This window comes from Harpia harpyja, chromosome 5, assembly GCF_026419915.1.
Source record: "Harpia harpyja isolate bHarHar1 chromosome 5, bHarHar1 primary haplotype, whole genome shotgun sequence".
Lineage (NCBI taxonomy): Eukaryota > Metazoa > Chordata > Aves > Accipitriformes > Accipitridae > Harpia > Harpia harpyja.
Genome location: NC_068944.1, coordinates 64,771,932 through 64,793,487, shown reverse-complemented (window position 1 = coordinate 64,793,487; position 21,556 = coordinate 64,771,932). Strand labels below are relative to the sequence as shown.

The window sequence follows — 21,556 nt, the reverse complement described above, 5'->3', positions numbered from 1 at the left end:
TGGAGAAGGTATCAGTGTGATTGTGCCTACCCCCGGGGATGTTACTATGCCACTTCTGCAGGACTAGTAAGGCCTGACCTGCTGTGAGTGAGGCTAGCAGCCCTGGGCTTGAACTTCTAAAAGGCATTACTTTTCCTCAAGAAACTTTGCCTTGAATTAGTCATTAATTCTTTATCATTACCCATTAATGATTCTAAACCCAAAGTGTTTAGCTTAATGAGTTTATTACTATAGATCCTAAAAAGTGTAATTCTCCTTAATTTGGCAGAATATGGATTCCCAGGAAGGGAACAATTCAGGATGAGTTATATTGTGCTAAGTGAACCTGTTTGGCCAAATACTCTCATAGCATAGTAGGGGAGCAATGAAAAGAAATGTGGTCCCACCCCTTCATTCACAGGTCTGAGTAGTTCCCTGAAGGGTGTGTAGCAACACAGCTAATTTACTGCTGGTAGCAACAGGTCGTTTTCTGGAGGAACAAGTGGCAGTAAAACTGGATTACAAGAGTGGTTCTGAGTCACAGTCTCCTGCGTTGCTCGTGCGTTGGTCATTGCTCAGAGATGAGCTTGGAGTCTAACAACCAGCTAAATGGTTTAGAGGATTTTCCTGTTGAGGGTGAGGTTGCAGAAGTATGACTGTTGTCTAGTTGCCTTTGCAGTGCTGTACACAGCAGTAGAAGGGAGACTTGGAGCTGACCCTCTGTATTACTAGCTGATGGCATGTCCAGCTCTTCATACACCCAGAGGAAGGCTATGTGCAACCGGTGCTCAGTGACTTGCAGGTACATTGCTGCACTGTGCCTAGTGTCTAGCATTCTCCTTAGCCTCCAGATAGCATTCCTTCATTTTTAGTGTCAACTGGGAAAGAAAATCTATAGACCTTCATTGCAGGGGCCCTGGGGTTTCTCTTGACATCTCCTGCTGTGAGGAAAGATGAACCATGACTAAGAACAGGCTCACTTCTGAAGGCAAAGTAGTTGCCGTGTCTGAAGAAAATAGCTCCTTCAGTGTTATCAAAGATATGAAAATGTGATCCATTGTGGGCATACTGACATGGAGATCTGAGTAGCCTGGCGCTGACAACAAAGTCTTCACACTTACTGCTCATAATTTGTGGAAAGCCCTGCTGAAGTGCATGACTAAGTTGCTCAACCACACCTGAATCTGGGTTCTTGGGGAATAAAGCCTGTTCTATAGCTGCTTCCTGTGTTGCAAAGGTGTGGGTGATTTTAGCATTAGGCATCAAACATCACTGGCTACTTAGTTAGGGAGTTAACATGTTCCTAGAATCACTTGTTGAACCAGCAATGCACGTTGGTATAGCTGATACTACATGTGCCTGTTTACAGCCTACAGCAATGGTTTTGCTTCCTTTGCACTGTACTCTTTGTGCTAGACTTTTCTATGTTTTTCACAGATTTTGGGGGACATCAGAGACTAGAACTGCTCCATCTATTCTCAGGTTGCCTACAAGCTGTGCAGGCTTGCATGCGGAAGTGTTGTTGCTAAGTTAATTCCTCATACCTCAGACCAGCCTGATGGATAATAGAGTTGGAAGCAGAGATAAACAAGTCCTCCCCTGCATATCAGACAATATAATTGCAAAGCCAAATTAAATGGAGTATAACAACTTCTAATCTAAGTTTAAGTTGGCCCTGCTTTCCGTGGAAGATTCAACTGGATGATCCCTTCCAACTTAAATTACTCTATGATTCTAACAAAACAAGGATTTTTTCAAGAGAAACTGCAAATCTGTTCTCCCAGCTCTGAAGTCACAGGGAAATTACTGGGACTTCCTGTGAAGGTCAGAGATGAGTACAGATCACACTCTTTCCATCTGTGGACTTTGTGAAGCACATCAGTAATTCATATACTAGTGAGTTTACTATTTCTGGCATTAGTGAAATCATATTCACCTCTGCGTGCTCTAAATTTGCCCCTAAATTACATATAGAAATGCCCACCCTAAATTGCACATAAAAATGAAATAAAAATTCACAACTGGCTGGATGCCCCCTGCAGACCTGTGCTGACTTTATGGTCGCTGTCATCTTAACAGTAGTTACTCTCGCTTAACCCAGTGAGGTGAAGGCTGGATTGAGCCCTATCCCTGATTGTCTACTCTCCCTACAGTGGATGAATGAGGAGACGTTATTGTATGTACAGCAGGTGCCAGGCACCTTCTACAGCACTTTTATTTCCTCTTCTTGAGGAATTCACAGACAAAGTAGATGGTGACTTGGCACTCAGAGTCGTTCCACTCTCCTGTGCTGAGCATTTCCACACAGTCCTCGCGGCCAGCTGGGTCGTGAGGCTCCCCTTCCTTCCAGTTACTGTAGTTCTGCAGTGGGCTACTGTCTGCGTACACAAACTGTCCTTCTTTTTCCATGTCGTTCAGCCCAATGAAGGCTCGGAAGAGGCCGCTGTTGGAGATGTAGTCAGCAATCAGGGCGTTGGTTGCCTCATCTTTAGGCATGGCCAGTGTTCCTCCTCTGTCCCTGCAGTGGATCAAGGCTTCTCTGTAATTCTTCTCTTCTTTCACGATGTAATAAAATTTCTCGTCTGTCTCCCTGATGCCTGCTATAACTTTAAAAGGGAAAAAAAATTGTTTAATGGCATGTCAACAGATACTGAAGGTGCTTCTGTTCCAATATGACAATGAGATGATTTTTACATTAGAATTAATAAAAGGGAGAGAGGAAAAGTATTCCCACCACTGAATTTGTGATGAACAATGAGGACATGGTCAGAGACTGATGCTACTAATGGGACTGACAAGCACCTTGCACATGTTAGGACAAGAACTATTCAGTCCTGATTGGCATGTGTCTCCTGTGACATTTAAGTTTTACTTCACAGATATCTAGTACTAATCAAATTAAGGCATGCTAAATGGTCAAATAGCAATGTCTAACTCTGGGTCATCCCTGTTGCTTTGCATGTTTTTGAATACAGATTGTGAAAGAGTGCCTTGGGATAGAAGCACAGGGGTAAAGATAGCTTTTCAGGCCCTTTCCATGGAGAGGAAAATCAACATGACTGCTAAAATAAGACATTTTAAAGACAGCCTGATGTTCAGAGCTGCTGTAGCCACTAAGTGGCATTGACTAGGAATAAAACTGTGGCTGCTGAGCAGCTTTAAAAGGCAAACTACTCAAACAGTGTATATCCTAGTGAATTAAGCAGTGCCAAGGAGCATGCCTGGGCAGGTGGAAGTTGATTGTCCCAGCTGATGGATTTCTGGAATGGTCCTGAGCAGACCTTTGGCCTGGGGCAACTAACACTCTGCCAAACAATTCAGGAGTTACCTCAGGCACAATTTAGGAGTTAGTAGAGGGACACTCCTAATAATATGGCATTCAGTTTTATAGGATTTATAATATAGATGAATGCTGTTCTGTGATGCTTTCCCATAGTGCCAGGGAACAGTCTCAAACACATTTAATTTGCTGATACAGACCTAGTCCCAGAAGCAGCAGTGGAGCCTTCTCAAAATCTCTGCTATGCCAGGAAATGTGCTTCCTTCCTTTCGGTGGGGGCAGTTTGCACCGTCCACCTGACAGTGCTGCCTGCAGACATGGTTTCTTGTAACCCATGTCTTTGAGTGTTGGTCCCTTGTTACAGGAAAATGATGCTTGCACTGAGGGGAGCACTAGGAGTACCATGTCTGCAGCCTTCCTGTGCAGCGGAAAGACCAAGAGGTTCCTATTGCTTTTCCTGCCTCTCTGGAGCAGATTGAAAGAACCTTTCTCCTTTCATTGCCTGAGTGGCCGCTGAGCCTGAGCAGATCGACAGTGCAGAGGTGGTTAGCAGGCCATGCCTTGTGCTTTTCATGATTCTTTCTGTTGTGCTGTTGATAATTTCTGGATTGGTTTTGCTTTTAATCATCTGCTGCTTATATCTCTACAGGCGTAAGACTCTTTCTTTTCTGTATGTTTTCAGAGTGCCTCGCACAGTGGGACTCTCTCTCTGGGTCATCTATGGATGCTGCCATAGAGCAGCAATGATGGAAGAATAGCAGTGATAAATGTTATCGGAGCCAAATAAATCAAATCAAATACATAAGGATCCTTACCGTTCTTTACAAACTTGATGGATGTGTTAAGACGAGCAACATTGATATTCAGCTGTCCAACAACTCTGCGGTATCTTCCACAGTCACAGACTGTGCCTGATGCAATACAAAGGATAGAGGATTTGTCTGTTTAGAAGCATTTGTGCTTGTGCATGGAGGGTTGTCTGTAGCCCACTTCCAAACCTTCTGAAGACTTGGCTGCTACTTGTGGAGAGCCAGCCTAACACTGCCCCCCTGGCCATACCTCTGTTGATCAAAGCACTTAATTCTTTGGCTCTGTACACTCCCTTACTAACTGGCCTAAGAATCCCTACTTTTAAAAATGTGGATAGAAGAATTTGCCATCTTCTTTCCGCCCATATCAGTGTGGTATTTGCACATCCTCTGCCCCTCTCATTATGGATTCCATCTAGCTGCAGAGATGTGGCTTGTCATGGTGATCACTACAGCATTACATCTGAATGCCAAAGGTCTACCTTTGTATCCGTAAACAGCACAGGTTCCCCAGCCTTCTAATAAAAATGAAGGCATCCATGAAATGGGGAACTGCTGCTTTCTCAGTGAAGGAGTTTTGTGAGTATGCATAGAGGTGGGATCGGAAAAACTTTGGTAGAAGGACTATGTTAGTGAATTGCTGCATGCAGCTGTGGTACAGCAGTAATAGTCGATACCAACTCAGATAATAACTTTCAAGCACTGAAGTCTCAGTTATATTTTGTTGGTAAACTGAAATTTGGCTTGATATAGGTTTTGTTTGTTCCTCTGTTATTCTCAGGAAGAAAATAAGTTGCTGATGGTTTCCCATTAAGAACCAAACTGGCATTGCATATGGAATCTCTTAAAAATGAACACTACTGTACATTCAGGGTGGGAAAACATTCAAGGTTATTAGGAGTGAGAACTTTCTGGGTCATCAGCTCCAAATTCTCCTCCTGTAAGCAAATGCATTGCATTCATCTGACAACAGATTATCCTCTATCTAAAATCACTTATTTTTTCGTCCCAATGCTCCTATTAGGAAACTCTTAAAGGACTTCATTCCTTTGGTATTCAGAAACTTTCTTCTAGTTTCCAGCATAAATGTACTGCTGGCCTCTCTATGTGTTAGTTTTTATGATATCAAACATTGCCCATTAATTTAGGTAACTCTTCTCCATATTTTGTGTATGTTGGTATATTCATAGCCATCAGTCATGTCCCTACCCAAGACTTCATTTTGCTAAACAAAACTTTTTCAGTCTCCTCCTGTTCATTTCATCTATTCTCAAGTTTTTCCATGGACCTCAAAATTTTATGAAACTCCAGACAAACTAACCCTGAAATCAAAGACCCAGCAGACTTGACCATTCTGCAGAGAAGGATGCATAGCATACCTGCTTTTCCCTTTTTTCCAGAAACTCCCAATAAGCCTTTGGCTCCTTTGTCACCTGAATAAAGAGGAAAATATATTCTCAGATCTCAGACAGTGCACATGTCAGGGGACCATATTTGAAAAAGCTGTTTAATAATATATTAACAGTGTGCTTCTGATAGGAGGCCCTGATGTACTGTACTGCCAGATGTGCCAAGTCAAACAAACCATGATTAATTCTGGTGTATGGAAGCCTTTAATAGCTAACTCACTGATAACACAGGCATCTTGTGTGCTGCTGGTTCCTGGTACCACTTACTTTAAATATAAACTGCGAAATGATCCTGAGAGGCTGAAAGCACTCAAGAAATCTGCGAGAGGTGAGACCTGGGTTCTCTCATTGCCTTGCAGGACAGAGCCCTTCCCTGGGTTCCGTAGCTCCATGATGGGATGAGGCACCAGATGAGGCTGATGTGCACTAAGCCACTGTGCAACAGATTACGTGTGCGGGCAGCAGTTAGCACCTGCACAAAATGAGGTCAGTAAGGAGCAGTGTTTCCTTTCAGATACAGGTCATGGAAATGTGATTTATTTTCATCCACTGCTTTCCTCTTCTTCTATAAATCATAAAAATCATAGAAATACTTCTCCAAATGCTGTGCTACTATATAAGTGAAGGTGACTAGCTTTTTAAAAAATCTCAGCTGTAATTTGGATCAGGAACGGCTAGACTTCACTTGAAATTCATGTCAGCTCTTCTTTTATGAATTAAAACCTTCAGAGGTAAAAAAATATTAATGCTTGCTCTGCCTTGTTGATGGCTGTGTTTTGATGGGCTTTTTCCTTTATATGGTTGTGTTTTTTTAAAGAAATGAGGAGTTGGCTGTCATTTTAATTAGCATTGCTTGACACTGCACACTTACAAGCTGAAATTTCAGGGTTGCTTCATTAAGAACTTGAATGTTTAATGGTAGATTTAAACAGTGACTTAGTGACCTTTGCTTCTGCAAATAAAGAAAGAAAATGAGAAAAACACGAAAGGGACAATAAATTGTACATTTAGGTTGAGAGAAAGTTTGATTTAAAGGCTCAGAGCATTGGTTTACTTACAGATAAAGATAAGCAATTTGTGGCATTCTTAAATTCTCTTCTTTGGTGATTGAAGACATATTGGGAGATAACTATTTGTGTTTTCAGTTGTCTAGGTACTTCTGAAAATTAGTCCCTCAGGCCAAATTCTTTTGTTCTTCTCTGATACTAAGGCTGGCTAGAGGCCATCAAAGGTTTATTAAAAACATTGGGTTAAGGAGCTCCCCGGAGAGATTGTTCCACCCAGCCACCACATGACTGGGTTGATGCGCTGGTTAGAGACCACAGAGTTCCCCTGGGGATGGTGGAGTCCTTGCTCAGCTTTCAAGGCAGGTCTCCTTGTGGCAGAAGTACTATTCCTTCTTAAGTAGCTCTTTAGGAATACTGGAAAGGAATGCCTGGGCCTCTTCTCAGATGACTAGAGCATAATTTCATGAAATTATTGTCCAGGTATACTTGGAGTCTACCTTGATTTGCAAGTAGTTGTTGTCCCTGGTTACATGAGTGCTTTCTTAAAACTCCTGAAATCCTTTCCTTACCGAGCTCTCCTGTGCACTGCTTGCTCACGTGTCCCACAGCAGTGCAGGTGGCAAGGTAAGGCATCCTGAGCAGCAGCAGAATATTGACTTAGGCCTTCAGCGTCCAAAGCAGAGGCAAAAATTTGGCTTTCTCTTTTAGAACGTTCAGGTGATTGACTTCACGAGGGCCTGATTTCTCCCTTTCTCTTTTACCATCAAAGAGGACTGATTTCTTTACTCATAAAGCAAATTATTTTAGCCAAGTAAGTCAGATATATTGCACATGGGAAATAAAACGAGAATATCTCAGTTAGCTCTCGTCACCAATCTTTATGCATTACTTTATTTGGAGGGCATTGGTCACAGTCATTATTTGATATTACTCCATACCTGGAACTCTCACAAAACACATATTTACCTTGAGGGGAAAAACAAGAAAATTCCTAGACCAGAGCTTACCCTTTCCACCAATTGGGCCGATTTTCCCAAGCATTCCCTGGTCACCAACATCCCCCACAGGTCCCTTGTTTCCTAGGAGAAGAAATAAAGAGGAAAAGAGTATGGATGGTTTCTGTCATTTCTTTCCCAAGGCACTATTTAGGTCTCTACCGCTGCTATTTTTCCTGGGCATGGCCAGTCTGCATGTGTGGCAAAGTCAAAATGAGTGGAGCCCCAAGGATGGTTGGAGGAGGAGAGCACAGATCTCTGCTACTGTAGGATACAACAGTAGGACATTGCAAGGCACCTTAGTAGAACTGCCTGTTCAAATGCCCAGAAACATCATGTTGTCTTACAGAAAATACAAACTAAAACTGCTAGTGAATATTCAAATATTGATTTTACTTCACAGCCAAGCCAGGCTGATGGCAGGTTTTATCTGGGGTTTTTTTTCTCCACCCCAGACAAAAGCCTTTCCTTCTTCCTTGAGGTAGCGTGCTCATGGCTTTGTGGGGAATCTTTCTCAAAGCAGGAGTGCAAATAGGAAGCTACTAGTTTTTCTGTATGGGCTTTTCCAGTCCTCAGAGCACCGAAATAATGAATGTCTTTTTAACTGAGTAATAGTTTAAGTTCTAAAATAGCTGGCTAGTGATGACAGCCCAATTTAGAGAATCTCAGTTTGCACACCGAATTTAACATCACCAAGATGCTTCGTAAATGCTTGGTTACCTGATTCCATTGTGTCTTACCCGATCTTTTTTTTAAGTTAAGAAGCAAAGTCATATGAATGCATTTAAAAATGGAAAAGTTTTTTTATTATAACAATAATAACAGGGTGATTTTAAAGTCTTAAACCACTGTCAAGGAAGAAAGACCATGGCTATGCATTATCATTAAACTCTAATGATAAATTAAACTTTTGATTTAGAGTATGCAAACAAGGCTGACACCATCACATCTGGTGCCTCTGAATGCTCTGCCCAGCTCACACTGTGGATATGGGATATGTTCAATAGAGCCGAGTCCTGAGACATCTGTGACATCTTGTTCTCAGCTCAGATGCTGTTTGATCAGAGGAACTTTGTTTCTCAGTGTATGCCTCCATTTACTTTTCTGCAAAATAGGGACAACTGAGACCAAATTTTGTTGGGCATCCTGATGTATGACTAGGAAATAACTCTCAAAATTCAGTTTTAACTAAAGGATGATTTCAGCAAGCAAACAGTAGTCTTTCTGATTATACATATGATCTGGGTAATGATTATATATATGATCTGGGTCTTCCGGATCACACTCATGACAGCCACTTGGGAGAGCAGCAGTAAATGTACAGGTTTATTACATGACTCTTTGAATTCATTGCCATATATAGTTGTCCTGTGTATAAGTAGGAATTGCACCAAGGTCTCCGAGTATTGTTAGATTCACTGATTAATGTTTGACAGGATTGTGAAATCCACTGGTGCAACAGGAATGAAAAGCATTAAACATCACTGATCATATGCACCAGTACGGTTGTATATAATGATATTCACATATCAGTAATAGCTAACAGTGTCATAAATACCTTTTGGTCCTTTTGGTCCAACCTTTCCTTGTTTGCCCACTTCTCCTCTATCTCCTTTTTCACCTTCATCCCCTTCCAAAACACAGAAAAAAAGCATCATGGTACATTTCTTTCAGTGCAGTAAGTGCAACTATTCATCCTCAGAAAGTAAAGTTCACAGGTTTTTTTTCCTACTAATTCACATTGAAGACACAGTAGCCATGGGATAAATTTCCAGAGAAGACCTGATGAATCTGACCACCATTAGGAAAAGCTAAAAACTTTCCCTTTTGGAGAGGCTATTCCAACATGAGAGTTATACAACACCAATTTCTAGTCCTACCCTCTAAGCCCTATTAGCTATAAAGCAGATAAATAAGCCAGTCTTTCTCTGTTGGGAAACCTGTACATGCATAGAAGAACTGCCAGGGAAGGAATAGGAATTTATTAATTGTTCCTAGTGACTCTGTAGTGACCCTGTGTTCAAGGTATGCAGATGCTTTTGGAATGAGAGGAATATAAATATGTTGAAATAGATCTTAACATAGACCTTAGCACTTAGTATGGCAGAAGTCTTGCCTTCAGTTTTTGACAGGTGACATTTATATGTTGATATAACAAACATGTTTTGCAAGTACTCCAATGCTTTGTTTTGAAAATGTCATACACAGAGTATCTGTAAGAGGTAAAATCATTGCATTTATTACAGCAGTGCAGAGATTTCTCCAAATGAGATCAAGACCCTATTACACAGGTTCCTGTTTAGTACCATATAAGTGCTCTTGCTATTGTAAGAGACAGTCTCTCACTGAGCAGCTTACAGTCTAAAGGAGAAGACGGCAATTAGTAGGAAAGAAATGTTATCTCCTTCCTTAGGCAGCATACAATTTTGTTTCACATTATGCAGGAAATTGGAGGCACGTCTGGAGCTGATTTTCTTATCTTCTACTTAGTTTTGAGCCAAATCCCAAGAACATCTTTCCTCTTTTTTTTTTCTTTAGACAAATGTTGAGGGGGGACAACCCCTGCACCCCTTTGCAACAAATGACCAGCACTGAATACAGGCAGCCTTCCAAAGCCTCTCCCCCTGTCCCCTACCCTTGTCTGCAATAAGCCTTGCCATGCGGTGGGAAGCAGTACTACAGTCTTTTGGCCAAGCCAGGATCTCACGTGTGAGTGGCAGCCAGTTGTGTCTGTGCCTGCAGCCCAGAAAGGGAGAAGAGGCAGCAGTTCGGCATACGGAGTACCCAAGGGAGGGAAGTCTGTCTGGATGTCAGCAAAAGAGAAGTGAGGACAGAATAGCATTACGTGACAAGACCAATAACCTGTCTCTCCAAGGATGTTGCCTCCAGCCCTGGCAGAAGGTGCTCATGGAACTGGGTGTGCTGAGGGTGACTATGACCCAGGCAGCCACTTCCAGCCTCCCACAAGCAGTGGTTTAAAGGGCTTACCTGAGCCAAGCACTGCATCCAGACCACTCGTGAACAGCCAGTAGTGATTCTTCCCTGCACAGATTAGTCCTGTGCCTTTTAAACCCATTTATATTTTTGGCCCCTATAATATCCTGTGGCAAAAAGGTCAATGATATAATTATGTGCTGAGGGAGAAAGTAGCTTTCCATGGTTGCTTTCAGACTGATCGTTTCATTGGATCTCATTCTTATTTTCTGAAAAATACTGCCCACTCATTCCTGATTTACTTTCTCCTACTTCTGTAGCCATAGGTAGCATACCGTGGGCTGTTCCATGGGGTGATGACAGATGAGAAGTGGTGCATATTGATTGCAGCATATAAAATGTAGTATTAGCTGTTTGGCTCCTTTCCATGTCAGTTACATGGACTGGGCTGAGTCTGTCCCTGTATGCCGAAAAAAACTTCAGTGTTGGGACTCTCTTGTGGAAGGCAGACTTGTCCCGTTGGTCAGGATGGGGGGATCCCACTGGGGAGGATGTTCCCGTTGGGGGGAGATGGTCAGTGGTCCAAGCTGAGGAAGATAAAGGGCTGAACTTCTGTTGGTGTTAGAGGGAGGAAGCATTTGCTAGAGGGATGGACAAGGAGGAAACATGTCGTGGTGTGTTTGCTGGCTCACTCAGGTGCTTTGTTTGTTTTTAACCCTATCTGCTACAGGACAAAGTAGGAAGGGAAAAGGCTGTAAGCAGCCAGCAATAGAAATTTTAAGTATCTCTATTTTCACTAGTTCTTAAAAAATGCTCGAAAAGTCAGTATATATTTCCAAAAGCCAAGCTCCTTAAATATCCAGTTGAAGCTGTGGGTCTGAGCCTGGAGCTGATGGAAGGATGCCTGCTTGTACTGGGTTCTTGTCTAGAGATCATCAAACAGCAGAGCTAGAGAATGTACAGTTTAATTTTGCTGTTGGCCTCAGTGCTAACAACATTTACAACTGAGAAATCAAGAAATTCTCCTTTCCAAACCCACCTATGAAACCCTTAAGAAAACTGTAAAAGTCACTTCCCAGTAGTTCAGAAATTCAGAAAAGATTCCCAGAGGCTGACAAAGGGCTTGTGAAATGAAATTCCAGGAGAAGGTTAAGAGCTGATCTGATCATGGTCTGCAAACACATACAGGGGGAGAAATGTGTGATAATAGAAAGGAAGCAGGGTGTGATTCAAAGGCTGGAAAAGCTGGATAAGTCCTGACTAGAAATGCAACACGGGGATTAACAAATGGACCGTGCCCTCCAGAAGGGGAGGGAGAAGTAGGAGGCTCTTCATGTCCAACCTGTCCCCATGCAATGAATTCCTTTGTCTAAGATATGCAGTAACTCTGGGTCTGGTGTAGAAACTGCTGAGAGTTTCTTTGGCCTGTGTCACACAGGAAAGCAACCAGATTCCTGCTGACCTTCCAAACCAGGAGGACCACCCATCACCCTGGCAGTCCTGATTGCTTCTCTCAGGCCAGCTAGTTACATTCCCCGTGGCTTGCAGACTGCTCTGTTGGGTTAAAGGCTCTAGAGAGACTGATGTTTTCTGCAGAAGACCTCTGTGTGAGAAAGATGCCTTTTTTTTTTTTTTTTTGTAAGAAACATTGCTTAGACAGTTAATCTTAGAAATAGAGCCCAGGACAGAAAAGTAATATACCAGTGGAGAAGCTGTGATTACTTTCTGAAGGTGTTTTCTTCCAATCTCAGTTTCAACATTTTGAGCCGCTAAAAGCTGCAATGATTTTTTCTGAGAGACTTCGGAGCAAGCTTTTCACACAGAGGGCTGCTGGAGATGAAGCTAAGTTGTCCTGTATGGGCCATCAGACTGAGAGTTGGCAGATGAAAGGGGTAAAAGGTGTGGGAAAGTTTGTTCTGAAGATTTTGAGAGATTAGGGGACATCTCAACTTCTGTTGCTAACACCTCATGTAGTCCCAATTTTGCTCAAGCCCTCTCAAAGCCTAAGGGAGAGGGAAGTAAGAACTATCACCTGTTTCATCTTGGTGTAAAGCAGCCTAACACACTCTGCCTTAGTTTCCCTACCTCGGAAAATGGGAAGAATAATAATTTGCCTATCTGTAAGGGAGGGAAATCCTGCTTTTCTTTTCATATTGCAGCTGAGAATGGGTAGGCCATTACAAACAAGGGTAGAAGCAAACAGTATTAATTAGTGGTACCATCTCATTGTTAATTTAAGACTGAATTACGCCCAGTGCTTGATGATATGGTGTTATAATTATAAATGCATTGTGTCCTCCTTCAGCTGTTCTGTGCAGTTATCTCAGATTTTGGCAAGAAACGTGAACTCTTGGGTTATGCTCCCCCCTTGTGGTGTCGGTATGATTTGCAGCCAGGTAGGAGGGATTGTGAGAGGTTGGTTGACTTTGTTTTGGGCAGGGGTTGAGTTGGCATTGTCTCTAATTTATAATAAGCATCTCTCCCTTTCCTCTGGGACTTCATGTGGACAGGCCATACCGCTGTATTAGCCACTTTTTTGTAATCTTCCAGAAAACTGAATCTAAATCCTGGCAGTACTCTGAACTGGGTTTTTGCATTTTGTACTACTGTGCTTTGTGCAACATGAATTTTCTTACAGAAGAAAACCCTTCTGGTCCCTGACCTCATATGCTTGTAGCCTATACCTAGAGATTAACCTCTCCTTTGTGCTGCTTTACACTTGGGGCAGTGTCAGGTTAAGTTTTAACCTAATTAGCGGATTGTCACCTTAAAACTGTGGTTGCAAGGATGTCAGATAATGCACTGCACTAGCGTTTGAAGCATGGGTGAAGCACTTGGAGCCAGTAGCTGAAGCAAGACCATTTCTCAACCTTGTTAGTATTCCCTCAAGCTGATTCACTTCTGTGTCATGGATTTAAAATACCAGACTATTAAAATGAACACACGAAACAATAAATTACTAGACTCTTCCAGCTTGGGACTGTGCGAGACAGAAGGAAAGCAGAAGCTATAATCAGTAAATGACTGTTGCAGCCATTAAAAAATTTTAATTGTAATTGAGAGGGAACCTCTGTCCTTCCTTCTCCTTTAAACAAGCTCAGGAAGATGCTGAAGGTCTAATAATCAGCAGGATTTTTAGGCAGTTGAAAGGGGCTCTGCCTTTTTAGGAGTTTCACTAAATAACACAATGTTGAGAGGTTACATTTTGTAAGAATTTAATTAGTAAGAATTTACTGACTTTCGAGTGACTTAGATTTCCCCGATGAATCTTTTGTAGGCAATTGATCTTGTATTTTTTATTTTGTATTCATGAATTGAGGAAGTTTTCAGGTCAAATTGTTCACATATGTTTAGTAACTCTCCAAGTCTTGTGATCGAAGGCTGACCCTGGTTCTTGGAGAATCAGGGTGTAATCCCTGGGGATTATGGAGCCCACATTTATATATAGAGACCACTCTGCATCAGGGTGAGAGCATGTCTGCAGGCTGCCTAAAGGCTGAAGCTGGGAGGAGACTCCTAGCTGGGTTTATGTGTGTGTTTCTCTGTGAGCACGTAGTCTTTTCACTCGGAGCTCTGCTGAGAGACTCCCTGGGTCCACGCAGGGTTTTACTGGGACACTTTGTCAGGTGTGCTGGCAAGCCATGGCCTCAGGTCAGCTCCAGTTCCTGTCTTCTGACCAAAAATACTACAGAAATGTTAATGCTCTCTCAGCCTCCTCTTTCTCAGGTATACTTTCCTCCACACTCCAGGGCATACCCATCCTTCAAATGATAGAAACACCACTTATGTTGCGCTACAGCACAGTTGTCCTCCTACATCAGATACTCTGAATTGAAAAAAGCCTACATCCAGCCAAAAAGTCCTTGAGAAGCCCGGGGGGCGTGACTGATTTGCAATGAGGAGGGGAAGGATGGTTAATCTTGATTAGTATGCACTTGGATGCTTTGCACTGCTTGCAGTAGATGCATTTAGCATTCCTAGGCATAGCCAATGTCCCACCACAAAGGCTTTGTATGCAATCTATTACAGGGTTTCACCCCCCTGCCCCTGATCATGTGTGACACAGTTCTGCTGAGTTCCATGTTTCATGCTCGTAGTCCCACCTGAGGTGGTGTAGGGACCCTCCCCACCTCCACAGACAGAATATGAAGAGTACAGGTGATTTCTCCCTGTCCTGGGTGTTAAACTAAAGAGACAAGGATATATGCATCGTCCTAAAGCCTTGAGAACCCTCCAGGAGCAACTGAATGCCTTGCCCTCCTGGAAGAGCTTTGCAGATAGCCACAGGATTAGCTCTGCAGCCTGGGGACACAGAGTGACGACCCCAAGCAGGGTGAACCTTTGCAGCACTTGAGCACGCACAATCTCTATTGAGAGGTTTTGTCACCAGAGGGAGTCGCAGACTCCAAGAAATAAGCAAATACAGCCCAGTTTGTCTTTCCAGTGTACGAGCACATCACAGCTACATCAATGGAAAGCCTCAAGATTTCCTCTAATTTCACTTTCGGTGTCTTTTAGATCCTTAGCAAATTTCCTGTAGCAGTGGGGATTCTTGCTTTCAAGCTGTATCTGGCTAGTGAGGACAGGATTTCCTGACATCCTCCGCCTATCTGACACACTGTCCTCTTCCCTGTCCCTCCTCCCTTCAGCCCCCAGCACTGGCCTGCATGCCTCCCTCCCCTCTGCCTGATGTTGAGCACTCTTCTGATCCTGTGTTGAAGTAATTCAACTCACTAAACAGAGGAATATAAATAAGGCAAATAATACATATTTTTCATGAGTGAGCTGAATCAGCTGAGTGAGAAGTCTGATGAGTAAACAGCCGAGCCAGCACAAGGTGAAGGTAGGAACACATAGTCAGAGTGGGGGAAGAAGAAGATGTTGGGCCTTCCTTTTTGGCAGAAAACCTGACAGATGAGTGCAGCTGTAGTGTGCAACTGCACCCATAGCCACTCTCCCAGGTGTCCCGCAGGAACATGCAGGGCTCCCACAGATTCCACCATCAGAAATAAAGCATTTTTCTCACAAGTTCTTGGACTTGTATTTTTTTACCCAGCTCCAAATTAGACAACAGGGGCCCTTCCCTGGTCAAATAGAAAGACTCTTCAAGTATAAACTGGATTGTCTGCTTGCTTTTCTGCTTTCCACTTATAAACATCCACTAACTTCAGTGGAAATACCCTCTTTTCCTATTGCATTGCATGAGCCAGACTCAAGCCTTCAGTAGGCTCAGTGAAGCTCTGCTGACTTGTATTATTTGAAAGTGTTGGCCATTGTGCATGACTGGGACATATATTATTTCTTTAATAACACAAAAATAATTAAAATTATTCCTGATTCTCTTTTCACTTAGTCTTCCCAATTTAATTTTCCCAGACTATTCCCCTGCCATTCTGACATGATCTCAGAGACCCACAGATTTCGGTGGCTTCAGTGAGGAATCAGACTGACATTGGTAAGAAATACAGACCCAATATCTTTTGAATTTATGTATTTAAGTCCACACATACATGCTTTGTAGCTCAGGCTGATAAATGTCAGAAACTTAATGTATGCTAAAATGAGGAAGTCTAAAAGACATGAAAAATAGAATTATGTGTTGAAATTAAAGGGCTCCAGATCAAACGTGAGGCGCTAAGAGGAAAGTTTAGTTATAGGTTTGAACAGCCTATAGGATGTGGTAAGGCATTTTATATTTTCGGAAGGAAATGTGGATAACAGCATATCTAGTTTCTGAGAGAGTTTGAGATTTTCCAGGAGTGGAATTGCGTAAGCGCAATTAAAGCTGAGAGATGGACAGCTATACTGGAGACCACAGTAAATGCTATTTTGAGGGGCCAGCCAATGTCATAGAGTTTATAAGCATCATTTGTCAGAAATAATAATAAGGAAACATTTTACATCCAAATTGCTGTGGGAAACTCCCGGTATTCTTCAGATTTCATCTCATTCCAGTTTCTCAACCTGGATCTGATTCAAGACCTTTGAAGTTCCTGTGCCTGGATTTCAAAGGAAATGAGCTGGGACCTGGGACAGATAGCAAGATCTGGAGCTGGTCTCTGAAGCACTGAGCTCCCATGAATCCACGTGAAATCAGCTTCCGCAGAGCCAGCCCTGCCCCGGTCTTCTTCTCCCCCGGCCATGCTTTTGATAGGAGTCTAGGAGTCAAAGTTTTGGGGCCTCTGCTTATTTCTGCCCTCATGTTGTTTCTTATTGACTTACTCAGACCAGGTCAGATCCCATCTCATCTATGTCAACAGCCCACTTAAAACTTCCTTTGCAAGTTAGACAAAACTGAGCTTGCAGTCTCCAGGCAAGAGCAGGCTAGAAGAAAGGGCAGAGCTGGGACAGTGGTCGAAGGCAGAGCCCAGGGCAGCGGAGCCTGGTGTTCCTGCCGCTGCCAGGCCATGGACCAACAACTGGTGCTTTTGCTCTCACTGCATTAGCTGCTGCCTCCCCACAGTCCCAGGTCCTGTCTCGGCAGCAGCAACACCCAGCCTGCTTCCAGGCTTGGAAGGGTGGAAAGTAAGCAATAGGGCCATGACTAATTTTGCTAGGGCAAGCACTTGGCTGCCCTGGGAAATTCGTTGTTTTGTTTATGCTTGATCTGGTTCTCTTTGGACTCAAGAAGTCGATGGAGTACAGAACTTGGCATTTATTGCCCTAGTTACTCAGCTGTGGATCAGCATTACCTAATACAAGTTTTCAGAGGTCCTGTGCCACAGCACTCCAGCTAAGACCAAGTTGTTCCTAAACATCTCAGGTCAAACACCGAAAATCACTAGTTACAAATACTGAAATTCTGTTTTAGTCCAAAGCACATCGTTTTTTTCCTTTTTTTCATTTCCTAGGGTATTTCGATAAGGATCCTAGAAAATGCCTCACACATTTCTGTTTTTAACTGCTATATCAGCCAGCTTGCTGTGTACCTCAAAAGCTTTTTCAGGTGGCAGAACAAGACAGCCATTGCACTAGGGCTATGTTCACTAAAAATAATCCCCTCTTTTTCAGAAGAGACCCGAGTATTGCCTAGAAAAGGAAACTGGGAGAGGAGTGCCAGCTTTTGCTTTTCTCTTATTCTTTTTTCACCTTTTTTCTGGAATGCCTCTTTAGAAAATTTCTTTGCATAATTCTTTACAAACAGACTTCAACTTTCATTTGCTTGCACCGGGGACGGAAAAGCAGCAGATAGATGAAGGGGATAGCAAGGCTCCTGGTTTGCATCACGCAGAACCACCAGAGGTCAGACTTAAACTCCTATTCATTTCTAATGCTGAGCAGTTTAATTCAGACTGACTTCTATCATTGCAACAGAAAGTGCAAAAGGCTTACAGGACATTTACTGCATTCCTTCTGTTCCTGGGAGACTGCATCCTTCCAGAGTATTTTCTAGTTCTTTGTGTCATACACACAGGCCTCTGGTTTTGCCTCATGCTTTTTGGGAGCTGGTGGGACTGTCACAACCGGTTTGAAGACTTTCCTGATAATCAGCCTGGAATTACCCTTCCTTTTCATCCCATCGCTCATATCATACTTCTCTTGTGACATCTCAGGTATGAGCATAACAGAGTATATTTTTGAAGGGGAAGAATTTGGCTTTCACCAATTAACTTGGACAAGTTACATTTGGCTTGTACAAGAAGTGGCGAATTTTCACAACTCTAATGACCATTTTTGAATAAATGATTTTCAGGGTGAGCATGTGGAGAGGTTGGGTGCTTGCTCCTGCAGCAACTGTGAATGCCTAGATGATGAAGTGAGTAATGCAACCTCCAATAGTGCGAGAAATAAAGGGCTATAAATTCTGAGCCTCTGCAAGCAACCTCACTTCTCCCTCAGTTTTCTCCTCTCCATTGTGCTGTGTGATGGGAACAGCATTATTGCTGCTGCATAGCACCAGAGACCATCCCACTTGTAGCCCACAGACTGGATCGAGCCTACAGGACAGTTTCTGCCTTGCACTGAGATAGGTGAGGTGGGACAGTGTAGGAAGTCTTACAGCTAGTTGCTTTGGCCTATTAGACACTCCCATGTTCATATGGAAGGAGGAAGTTGCCACAATAGGAATCTGGCCTGTGGTGGTACAAAAAGCTGGCCAATGTACTGTGCAAGCCCAGCACCTCTGTCTTGTGGGAGCACCACTGTGTTCTGCCATAGCCGAAGGTGCTGAACAGATGGAGGTGAGGGGGTGAAAATTGTGCAGGGTGGGTCAAAACCCATTTTTGGGAGAATGGTGGACGAAGAGGCACAACAGATATAGCACAGAAAGTAAAACTTAAAGCAACAAAAGTCAGAGACTTCTCCATTGTTACGGTTAAAGTTTGAGCAGCAAAGTGTTGCCTGTGGCTGTGGTGTGGTCGTGGGCTGGGGATCACGCGCTCTGAGTCTGTAGACATAAGATGGATAGAGGAAAACTGGCAGCGGGACAGACTTCCTTCTGCTGTATTAGGTCAGCATGCTTCATCCTTGACTACAAGGGATGCCTGAGGAGTTACAGGGTAGTTCACACACCCAGCCTGGTCAGTCTTTAATTGCCCAGCTGACTGACAGTCAAAACAACCAGTGCCATTGAGAGCTGCTTGTAACTGTCCTGGATGAGCTCAGCTCTGGTAGGAACTGAAATTGGGCTATAGGATCATATCACATAGACTGCAAAATGTATTTGATGACCTGCAATGGATGTGAGCCAGTAATTTGGAGGTGATTTACTCAATACTCCTTTTACCAGTCATGGATCTTGGGCATGGTAATCTAATTTTAAAGTAGTAGTGAGGACCATGCCAATATACTGTTTGGCTCTCTTGTGTCTTGGTTTCAGCCAGGAGGCAGCAGGACTGGTAATGACTAAATCCTGACTTTCTCAGTATCATGCTTACAAAGAACCATAATATCTAACCTTTAAATGCTCCTTATACAAGCTAGACCACAGAAACCAGCTGGAATCCCAGCTACTCTCATGTTGTCACCAGACCACCTCATTAGCCTTGTGACTTGTTAAACACAATTCTGTCAAACTTTGTTCTCCAGCCTGCCATTATTCAGATACTAACTAAACAAACTCCCACTAGCTCCCTTGGGGATCATTACACCTCTCTGCATTTATGCTGTGGCAGCAAAAGTTTAAGCTTGGATTGTAATCATAAAGAATTAACTTGCTGATTAAAAATGGTCCTTTAAGCAACATGCATTTGAATAATCCATCATAAAAACAAATGAGTCTGTAACAGTGCTTTTGACTTGATAATCTTTTTTTTGCTTAAAATCAGTTGCATTTTTTTCTCTCAGTCTGTAGCCTATAGAAAAATACAATGAGTTACTAAAAAGAAAGCAATAGTTTGAACTGCAATAGCCATGGTGTGGAATATATATTTTAGATGTGTCACTGCAAGATAGATTTGTATGTCATGGACCTAATTTTTGGCTGAGATACCCTCCAGGCAATTCCACTGACGTTAGTTGTGTTACACAAAAAGTAAGTTAATGCAGAATATTTGGTTTCAGATATTTGCAAAGTGTTTTGAAGATAAAAGACCTGCACATGCCAGAGCTGATCCAGTTCTTGTTGAAATCTGTAGCGAAGGTCCTGTTTAATTCAACAAGAGCTGCTGGATCAGGTCTGATGAATGCTGTGTTTACAAGTAAACATTTAGAAATAATGACAGTTCAGTCATTTTAAATATTCTCTTCCTACCTGCAGGTGCAAAGTGAACCGTTAACTGTTCACAAGTGGTGCCTACTTTTAGACAAAGTAACTCAATTTGTGGCTGCTAGCAGTGCTGGTTGTGTGATGAATACAAGAAGTAAGTGAAGATTTATGTGGCTGGAGAAAGATGCAAAAGGACACCTCTAATTTATATGAGAATATGTGACACTGTTCCTGAAACTGAAGAAAAGCAAATTCAAATCTCCTTGCTTCATCACTTTCCCCCATCACAGTTCCACTTTTCTAGACATTTGTGCAGTCCGCAATAATTCACATCTTTCATCCCCAGCCCATGCCACAAGCCCTCCATGTCTCTATTTTTAAAAATCAGCCTTTATCAGTACTGGTCTCAGCATTAGCAACCTGATATTCCTCACCTTTTGGTCCAGGTAAAATTGTGTGTGTCGAGCAGACATCTGTTGTAGGTCGATTGTCAACATCAAAACCAAAAATCTGAACTTGGAAAATAAAAAGCACTACTAGGGTCCCATATTTCCTTAGCTGTTGTTCTTTCTTGCTGCTCATCCTTGCAGCTTCTCAGGAAATGCCTTTCGTTGTTACAGTCTTAACAAATGCAGCCGACTCAAAAATAAATGCTCCACTAACTGAAGCAGTGCAAAGATTGGGAGTTACATGCAAGAACAGCTAAATAAAGTGAAGAAAGGAGTTTGACGATGCTGTAGTTATTTCTGTCCTGCACATTATCCAGGATATTTATTTAACACTGACAGCTGTTTATTCCAATTTATCTCTTATCTGTGAGATGTTTAGCTGCTTTTGCCATGGAAAATTTCTTCAATAGACGGGAATATCTCTTTTGTAATTTTTTTTTCCTTTCGGCACTGACTCTTCATGCCCAGCTTTTCACTTACTCAAGAGACAAAAGACTTCGGTATTGTATCCAAGTGAGTACTAATTAGTTATAGGATACTTGTGGCTGGTTGTATGCTGGAAGAGTAATGCAGACTCCACATAACATGTAGAGAGACTTTTCCACAAAATCTTTCCTCCAAGGGGACTGTTAGTGACAATGGATGAGCTGCCAGTCTGCTGTGGGTGGAAGTCACTGGTGCTATTTCACACCTTTTGGGTGCCATGTACCCATAGTCCCCAGAGTAGCAAATGAAAAGTTGATGTTATCAATGGGTATTTGAGCCAGAAACCCACAAATGATGGTTTTGTGCTTACAGATTGCTCCACAATGGTTGCTGCAAGCTCAGATTATGTTGGTAGACACAGTACGGAAGGACAGACTTCAGGACTGAAACCACAGAGCAGGAGAAGCTTGAATGACTGCAGTACCTCCTCCCATATCACCTTTCCCCTGTACTGGGAGAGACCGTATATCAGGACAGTGGTGTAGCATAGGTCCCAGCAGAACGTCATCTTTGGGTTGTCCAGGAGCTGCTGCTGGTTCAAATCCACATGAGGTAGCTGTCA

At 42.7% G+C, this 21,556-nt stretch overlaps 1 protein-coding gene across 1 annotated transcript; it reads right to left on the bottom strand.

Moving 5' to 3' along the window:
• Positions 1-207: 207 nt before the first annotated feature.
• COLEC10 (collectin subfamily member 10) lies at positions 208-20,850 on the bottom strand. The gene is made up of 6 exons (XM_052787615.1): positions 20,494-20,850; positions 9,038-9,109; positions 7,492-7,563; positions 5,448-5,501; positions 4,075-4,170; positions 208-2,585 (listed from the first exon to the last, which is right to left on the bottom strand). The coding sequence occupies exons 1-6, from the start codon at positions 20,639-20,641 to the stop codon at positions 2,194-2,196; spliced, it is 834 nt and encodes a 277-aa protein (XP_052643575.1). The 5' UTR covers positions 20,642-20,850; the 3' UTR covers positions 208-2,193.
• Positions 20,851-21,556: the final 706 nt, after the last annotated feature.